General features: G+C 50.6%; 1 protein-coding gene across 1 annotated transcript in view; it reads left to right on the top strand.

Annotated features, from left to right (window-relative positions):
- Positions 1-5,197: 5,197 nt before the first annotated feature.
- NEIL3 (nei like DNA glycosylase 3) overlaps positions 5,198-9,362 on the top strand; it is a 29,546-nt gene continuing 25,381 nt past the window's right edge. Inside the window, exons 1-3 of the mRNA XM_006772712.2 lie at positions 5,198-5,339; positions 6,268-6,428; positions 8,367-8,494. Coding sequence (XP_006772775.1) covers positions 5,198-5,339; positions 6,268-6,428; positions 8,367-8,494 — 431 coding nt within the window. The remainder of the gene's footprint in view (positions 5,340-6,267; positions 6,429-8,366; positions 8,495-9,362) is intronic.

Here is a 9,362-nt window from a genome sequence, read left to right on the forward strand (position 1 = left end):
GGCTCTGGGGTCGCGGGGGAACTGTAAAGACCCTGTAAGGTGCGCAGTGTCCGCTCTCCGCTCTGGTCCTGGCTTCCGGCCCCGTTTCCCAAAGTTTATCTTGACTTCCTGGGCGGGAGGGAGTCGGGCCGCGCTGGGCGCCTGCGCAGTGGCGAGCTCCTGAGTGCTCAGGCGGCCTGGGGTGCCCAGCGGGATTATTGCAGGTCCCCTGGCTGAACTGCACAGGCCAGCAAGGGAAGGCTCCCTTACAGCCACAGCTGCGTTTTCCGCCATGAACATGGTCAGGTCTCTGCAACCTGTGACTTTTACTTTTATTACATTTTTTCAAAAATATATTTTATTCATTTTTCACAGAGAGGAAGGGAGAGAGATAGAGAGTTAGAAACATCGATGAGAGAGAAACATGGATCAGCTGCCTCCTGCACACCTCCTACTGGGGATGTGCCCGCATCCCAGGTACATGCCCTTGACCAGAATCGAACCTGGGACCCTTGAGTCCGCAGGCCGACGCTCTATCCACTGAGCCAAACCAGTTAGGGCTTTCATTACATTTTTAAGGCAAGCTTTCAGCATGCAATTCTAGCTCCTGGCTGGCCCAACATGTTAAGTGTATCAGAACTAATTTATAATTCCTAAACAGCACATGCAAAATTTAGCACAAACCTTCCCACGCAGTATTGTCATCTGATGAAGGGGCAGGGAAACCCAGTTGTGGTTCCCTTAAGTGAATTTCTTTCTCCTTAAAATGATCTGTAGCACAGCGTCTTGCCACTAGGGCCTTTGCTGCTGTTGGTGAGATGTTCATGGGGTGAGTTTAGAACTTACTCAAGAGTCTGATGAAGCTATCCAGCTTTGAAAGCCCCCTGGATGTGCAGACCCTGGTGTTTCATGAGATATCCTGCTGAGTTTCAGTTCTCTTTCCAAGCTTCCTGGTAGCCTTTGGTCCTGCAAGAAGTCGCCTGCTGTGAAATTAGCATGTGCTTTCAACTTGAAACAAATGAGGTCCTAAGACTGAGAAAGTACAGTTTTCAAACTTGGGAAAACCATGTTTCCTTCCTCCTCCCAATTGCCTTTGCATTTTATTTATTTTGACTTTATATGTCAGTACGTCGTCTGCATCTCGTCTCTTATTACAGTGCTTCTTAAAATCTTCTCAGGGTGTCCCAGAGATGAATCTTGGATGGTCTCTTAGAATGTTAAAATATTCTTATAAAAATTTACCCATTCAACAAAATGTTGAATATTGAAGGAACCAGGGGAACAACACCAGCTCTTCCCTTTGTGGGACATGTCTTGTGTACCTCCTCACCTTCTTAAATGGTTACTGGTAATGGTTTTCCCTTAATGTCTCAGGGCTGTTACCAGCACTAGATAGAATCCCAGAACAAGAGGTAGGCGGCAACAGCTAAGGCTTACAGGTGAGGAGAGGAGGGAGGTGACGGCCCACGGCCATGGTAGCTGTAATCATCACATGCAGTGTGATGTCCAGAAAAGAACATCCAATTCTCTTGGTTCAACCCCTTCCTGACTTCCTGATCTGTAGGTGCTTATTTGCTCAGGGTTAGGTTAGAGAAAAATCTAAAACTCGTAGTTTAGTGCCTAGGAGAGGACAGATCCTGGTAATTGTTACTTTTTCTCCCAGATCAGGGCTTTCTCACCAGAACCCTTTGTCTTTTTTGTAATCATTTGTGCCCTCAAATTATGTGCAAAGCATTTCGCCTCCGGGTGAAGTGCATGAAGGTTCCGCACTTAGGAAATTGCAGGCTGTTTTGATGAATGGACCGAGACCTCTCTTTGGGGGAATGGGCACCCTGATGACTTAAATTGGCATAGACGTGACCTCTGAATAAGAAAAGTGTTGTATTAGGAAATTTTTGAAAAGGTAGGAAAATCAGGAGAAGAAACTGCGAGAGTAAACCTGGTATACTTTTCTTCCTCTGGGGAGATGGCGTCACTGCACTAGAGCCTGAAACGTTTCTCTGTGGAAAAGCCTTCATCTGCTCTGAGGAGCTCCTCTTCCCTTCCCCACGGCCAAGGGGGATGCGTGGTTATCAGCCCCGTAAGGCGTGTGCTGTCTCCCAAGATCCATGTGGTTCTGACGGTTTCCTGTTATTAAGCCACTTGACAATGGGAAGGTGAACCCTTCTCAATCATACTTACAGTCGTGGCAGAGATTTCCAGCTCTATTCCAGGGGAGCGGGGGCGGGGAGGATGAAATGTTCAAATAATATAGTGACCGGATTATAAGGGTCACCATGGGAAAGTGAAGTATATATCGGGCTGTTGTGTATGGTTATAGCAAAGACAGTAGGCTTGTGGGAAATCATTTCTTGGATTTGGGCAGCTGGAGCTCATACAAAGGGGATTCTACAGTAGGACCGGTAAATACCTTGTAAATCTTAGGTTTCATGCAAAAGCCCTGGCTCGTTCCCCCGCGATAGCTCTCAACATCAGTGGGGCAAGCTGTCACTGGTATACCAGAATTTCCCCCCAAAGATGGAGTTTAAAAAAGCAGTTAAAACATATGTGCAGGTGCTGGACATAGCCAATCATCCATTGAAAATTATTTTTTTGTCCCAAGTATACTGTCCAGAGCTGACGATTTTAGGAATGTGTGTACTGGGAATCCTATGACTTGGGTCAGGTGTCAGTGTGACAGACGCTGAATAAAAGGATTTTTACGTATCATTTTCCTCAAAACTAAAGAGAAGTATTGGAATCCATGTTTTTAAAGCAATCCTTTAATGGCTAAGGAAACGTCTCATTAAAACCAGGGCATCCGAGGACTGGTTGCTGAAAACACATCAGTCCCTTCCTGAATCCCTCTTGAAACCTTCCCATAGAGCTCTTTTCACTTTGTGGGAGATTCTGGTAAATGTAATATTTTGTTTTTCATCTAGCTTTTGATAGTCATGAGCATTTGGTCCTCTTATACTTAAACCGCAATCCATTGCAGATAATGAGAAAACAGGAGTCTGGGATGTTAATAATTTTCGGAGTAGGTTAAGCAGATGGCAGAGTGGAAGTTTTTGCCAAGAAATCTTGGGCTGGTAAAGCAAGATGGGGGTGGTGGGTGGGGAGACAGCGGGCTTGGGTTTTAAAGCCACACTCAGATTTAGGAGGAAAAGGAGGAGGGAGCAGATTAACCCCCAAAATGTTCACTGCCCGCCAGGCATTGAGTGGGGCGCTCAGGGATTTCCATCAGCATCCCTGCTGTCCCCAAGGAACTTACAGACAGAGGGAGAAGGACATCACAGCATCACTCCGGGTGGTGAGCTCTGTGCTTGCGGCCTACCCGACCCCATGCCAGGTAGAAAGCCTCACACTCACTCTGCTTCGCAGGGGGGACGTGCTAGTAGCAGGAGAATTAAGGGCTCTGCTTGTGAGCGAGGAAGGGGTCCTGCTAACATTTCATCTTAATTCCTCATCAAGTATTAAAACTGGTCCCAGGCAAGGTCACGCAGCACCCGCACCTGGAGCCATTGCTGCTGCACGGGCCACCGATCACGTCGGGTCTGCAGGTTTCCAGACCATTTCTCTACCTGGAGGGTTCCTCCCTTCCCCTCCTGCCCACCTCTGTGCTGAAGGTCACAGTCACCTTCCTCGGGCCTCTGATTCCATGTCCGCCTCAGCATTTCTCGTGGGGATGGCGTGTGGCGTGTTCTCTTTAATTTGGAGACTAGGACAAAACACGAGAAAGAGAAGTGAGACGTCCACTGCTCCGTGAAGGGTTTGGTCTGCGGTTCCCTTTGAGGCTCTGTCAGCCGGGACAACACGTGTCCTTTTTCCCTGACAGCCGTGCGGAGAGGGTCAGTGGTCTCATGCATGTTAAGTCCATTGCCCTTCGTGCTCTGGGATTCCTCCCGCTGCGCAGCACAGAACTCACTCACAGGGGCACGCTCTGCGCGCTCTTGTTCACACGCCGTCCGGGAACCCTGAAGTTTTGCAGGGCCGGCCCCTGAGACTTCCTTTTGGTAGGTAGCCAAGTTTCCCGCGGGTAGATCCACTCCGCGTTCTGAGGTTGCTGGCGGTTGGCAGTAAGTTGGAGAGTAGAGAGATGTTTGCTCCAGGACTGCTTTGCTGCCTGAGGGAGTAATCCTGGATTTGTTTGTAACCCGGCCCTCAGCATTGGTTAGAGAGGATGTTTCGGCTCTACAGGCCGAATATGGAACCAACGTGCTCACTGCAGCTTCTGTGCAACCCTGAGGCAGGGCCTAGGATTTTAGCACCTAGAACCCCCACCCCCCCACCCCCCACCCCGGGGACCATCCAGGGCAGAAGTCAGAATAAGCTGGGTTTGAATTTCTGCCTAATAAACATTGTTAGGAGCCAGAGCATTTAACTATTTAGGCAAAAATAAAAAAAGGTAGAGGTTTTCATTAAGAACATATCTTTTTTTCACCAGGTTTTTACTATTTCTCATTGTTCTCTTCTGAACAATGAGAACTATATCGATTTAAGAAGGAGTGGCACAAAACAATTTTGAGATGAATTGTACTCTTAAATATTTTGTTTAGCCCGTTCCAACAACATCCAACGATGTCTGACTGCGGGGTTAGACTTGGGTGTGTCGCTAACAGGGTGGCTTCAAATGACCCGCATCTTCTCCGGCTCTTGTCTGCTTCTACCCTGGGTCCTTTAGCAGGAATTCTGCCCCGCAGTGAAGAGAGCACTTAGAAGAGTGATGGAGAGCCTATCTGTTCTCCACCTCGTTTCTGTCGGAGAAGAGCCAGGCCTTTACCGTGGACCTGATGGGCACGTGATCTGATTCTTATGATGTCAGACTTCCTGTGGGTCCCCTCTTCTCCCTGCTCTGTGTCTGTTCCCTCGGGACACAGGACACTCTGCCCCCCGCAGGGCATGTGTATCCATTGCCATTCCTCTTGCCTAGATGTGGCTCACTGGTGCCTCCTCTAAGATGTGCTCGAATATCGTTTTCCCCACGAGGACGCCCCGATTAAAATTACAGCCCGCTACGCCCTCCCCTAATCCTGAGCTCTTTCTCATCTCAATTTCTTTTCAGAATGTTCTCATATATTGTTATCCTGTTTATTGTTAAATATCTCCTCCCAGTAGAATACAAACGTTCTGAAGGCAGGCTTTTCTGTGTGTGTGTGTGTGTGTGTGTGTGTGTGTGTGTGTGTTCATTGATACACCCCCAACATCAAGGACAAGGCCTCAGACACAGTGGACGGAGATGAACTTGTCTACAGTGCGCGAGTGCAGTGAGGCAGCCGTGGAGGGTGCCACCGTCTTTAATGAGCAGAGGTGTCTCTCCAGAGGGCACGGGCACCATTGTCGTCAGAGGGCCCAGTGGCAGACACAGCCCGGTGACGGCGGTAGGTGGGGAGAGGCTTAAACTACGCGGGGTAAGTTCTTGTCACACCGTTCATGTAGCCACGGGAGCCGTCCCAGGAGACAGCGGGGACTCCTGCACTGTTTTGCAAGGTGTTGTGGCAGCGCCTTCTGCCTCAAGGTGACCGCGTCCGCCGCTCTGCCAGGGGCCGTTACAGAACACCAAAGTCAGGGTTCATGGAGGGAGAGTGGTCTGGGCAGGGAGCAGAAGTAGCGAAGTAGAGCAACTCAGTCCCGTGGTGCCCACATTGGAATGTGTGGAGCGGGCAGTGGGGTTTAGAGCAGGGCAGTGAGAAACAGCCCCTGGCAACTGGCACAGAAGTTTTCAGGCGGCCAATCAGATACTGCGTCTCAGTGCTCACCAGGGGCCAGGCTGCCAAAGAAAATAGACTTCGCATGAGTGCTATGTACTCACAGCCTGTCATCTCATATCACATCACAAGGGTAAAGGCAGGGAAGGGCCCTGGAAAAAGCCCGATGCCAAGTTGCTGGGGAAAGACACCAGGTTCTCCTGTTTACAGCAGACGGAGCGGGAGTGCACAAGGTGCAGCCCCACTATGCACTGTCCTCGGCTCTGATCCACGGTGGACACGCACGTACCCCACTAGGTGCCGCAGTGCAAGGACCCTCCCCTGGGTCTGAAATACAGAAACGGGGGTGTGGGGGGGCATTTCTGGGGACCATTGATGTGTAGCTCTTAAATAGCACTTAGGAATCGACATCAAGCCCGGACCCGGGAAAGATGTCCCCTCACAGACCATAGACCCAGCACCGGCTGGGAGGGCTCTTTACCTCCCAGAAAGGGAAGCCGGGGTTCGAGGAGGCTGGCGGGGGTGACAGGCTGCACAGAATGGCCTTTTCCAACAGCTTGGGTGGGTGTTGAATTTTATATTTAACCTGGGAAACTTAAAGATTTAGGGCGATTAAAGCACTGGAATGACCGTAGAAACATCCTCCCTACCAAGAAGCAGGGACAGCGACTGCGGCGTCTGGGCGGCTTGGACGAGACGGGATGGGATGCCCACCGGACGCCGCTGGGAACCCAGCAGAAGCCAGAGGATCAGAGCACGTGGGTAAACAGTCGCTGGTAAAGGATGCTGGGAGGAGAGAAGAGGCTGCTGATGGAGCAGTGGGGAAGCAAGACCGAGCCATTAATTCAGAAGTGAAGGTTTAAAATGTTAAAACATCTTATACCGTATATTCGAGATCCTAAAAAGATAAAACCTAACCCACATGGAGGCAAAGTTTACTCATCACAGATCTTCATCTGCTCTCTCTGTCATCCTCTTAAAGTGTCCTGGCTAGTAGATAACAACTTTCTGCCTACTGGTTGGTTGTCATGGAAACCTACATCGACACCCACTCTCTTCACCTGCACTTGGCTTGAGGTGTGTGTCAGTGGCGGGGGAAGGCTTTTGTTAGGGAGAAACCCATGGGGATTCCCGGTGCTTCTCAGTTCAGGGCCCTCACAGATCCCTTTATGAACACAAGGCAAGTGTCAAAGCACGTTTTTCCTCGTTGGGGCCTCCATCGTGCCGGGCCAGTGCTCGGTCATCGTTGACAGGCCCCCGGTTCATCCAGGGGAGATAGAGAAACCAGAGGCAGGTCTTCCGAGGGCGGGGTGGCCTGTGTGTCTGCAGTCCTGGTGCTAGGATCCCCCACCGGTCCTCTTAGTGGTTTGTGCAGAACGGGAAGGCTCCCTTATGCGCTGTGCATGGGTCACCGTGCACCTGTGATGGACCCCCCAGTTTTTGTGGGACGGAGGGGACTAACCCCTTTAACCTGACCTTGTGAACTCCAGGCAGTCGGGGAGTTCTGGCATTGACATAGCCCTTGCGATGTGAAGGGATGAGTGGAACAGTCATGTGTGTTCTTGTCTTAGTCTGTTGGGGGCACCCATAACAAAGTACCATAGACTGGGAGGGTTAAGCACAAGTTCATCTTCTCTCAGTTCTGGAAGCTAGAAGTCCAAGATCAAGGTCCGGCCTGTTTGGTTTCTGGTGAGAGCTCTCCTCCTGGTGGGCAGAAACCCACTCTCTTCTCACAGGGCCTTTCCTCTGAGCCTGCAGGAGGGGAGCCAGCTCTCTGGTCTCTCTTCTTAGAAGGACACTAACTCCATTGGATCAGAGCCCCACCCTGTGGCCTCATCAAACCTTAATTGCATCTGTAAGGCCCTGTTTCAAACACAGGCACAAGGGGGTGTCAAGATTGGAAGGGACAAAATTCAATTCCTGGCATTTCTCAATCTTCTACTTTTTTTTAATACCTATTATTGCTTCATCCCTTCTGCACTTTGTTTTGCATGGGATGGGGGGAAGGTGGTGGCTGTCTTTTTCCTTTATTGTTGACATTGTTGAGGAAGGAGAGAGGAGCAGGCCTCGGTGAGAGTCCTCTTCTCTGGAAGCCCGGCTTTGCTCTCTGGTTCCCCACACCCACCAGGCGTGAAAGCTGGAGCTCCCGTGCCGTGGGCCCCGTAAATGCCTCTGGTAGGGCGGCTTCGGGTGCTGCTCACCCTGGCGTCCCCTCCCACTCTCACTGGATGGGGACCTCCTCCTCCTCTTGCGTGCTGGCTTCCGAGTTCATCATCGCAGCTCAGAATATCCTTCCCATACTCTCCCCACCATTTTTAGCTGTTGCGATCGGAATGCTCTTTCGGGAAGCCTGGCTGTGCTTCTGGCAATGGAAGGCTGTGTCCTCGCTGGTTTTAAGACATCCCCATCATTTTCCTGTGTTTCCTTCTCACATCCGCAGAGCTGCGTGGTCCTGGGAGAAACTCACTGTGATTGTGCGCCAATGACTTCTTTGTTTTTTTCCACCTCAGTCTTCTGGCCTCTCTTATTTGAAATGACTGCCTAGTAATTGCACAAAATGTATGGAAACAGCTGATTCCATGGGCTTGTTGGAGATCATTTTTCTCGTTGGCATACACCTGGGCAGGAAGCAACAGAAGCACATTTAAGAATGAAGTCATAATTTTGTTTACACGTGCGTGTGTGTGTATTTTCCACTAGGCCGCCACACAGAACAATGATAGCGGCTCCGGCGGGGTTTCCCTGAGGCTGTTGCATGGACATGTGTACTGCGGCGTGGAGACTTTGGGGAAGGAGCTCTTCCTGTACTTTGGGCCGAAAGCTTTACGGTAAGATAAACCCGTGCAGCACATCTTAACCTCTGTTTCAAGCTGGGAAGCAGGCTCCTCGTGCAGCGTGCCGGGTGTCATGTTGACTCATGTAGAAAGTGCTCCACTTTTAAGGGGGCGTTAATGGAGGGGGCTGGGAGTCCATCATGGAAAGCCGTGCGCAGCAGCAGAGGGAAGTGTGATCGGAGGGCTGGGCTGTTTATTTCTTTTCTTAAAAAACCGAGGGGCTCCGAGGACTTCCCAAGCGGTACTAGAGCAGCACAGCCCGGCGTGTTCTTATCCGAGCTCCCTCCGCAGCTCTCGCCCCCTCTCTGTTCACCAGGAGTTTGTTGCATTAGCGACATCAGCCTCTTGATGTTTATGGCAGCTCCTCGCTTGGTTTCCATGGTCCTCTAGATTTTTATCCCCCCCCCCCGCTTTCTTTCTCGGAAGCCCGGGACAGAGCTGGAAACTTATCTGTAGAATTCAGAAACTGTCCCCGGAGGTAAGAGGCTCCCGCTGTGCCACGGGGGCCCGTGGAAATTCACTGCTGTTTTGCTGACACAGGCCACGCCATCTGCTGCCTCGGTTGCCTTAATAATAAAAAGGTTGAAATGTAGGTAATTGCCTCTTAACTTTTGCAGAACAAGAAAAAAGGCCCCTGGGTGAACATGCCTGTCTAATTCAGGTCTAGCAAACACAGCCTGCGCCACTGCAGACCGTAATGATGGGCACTGCTTCCTTGAATGTTTTTCCCGTTTCTTGAAGATATTGAGCAGTTTTTATCTCAAAAGAAAAGGCCCCTGACTGTCCCCCAGGCTTCCCACTGCAGGTCCATCATGGGCGCGAAGTGGCGATGCGTGACTGTGATGAGATAGTCGGAGACCAT

Source organism: Myotis davidii, unplaced genomic scaffold (assembly GCF_000327345.1).
Source record: "Myotis davidii unplaced genomic scaffold, ASM32734v1 scaffold184, whole genome shotgun sequence".
In the NCBI taxonomy this organism is placed as follows: Eukaryota; Metazoa; Chordata; class Mammalia; order Chiroptera; family Vespertilionidae; genus Myotis; species Myotis davidii.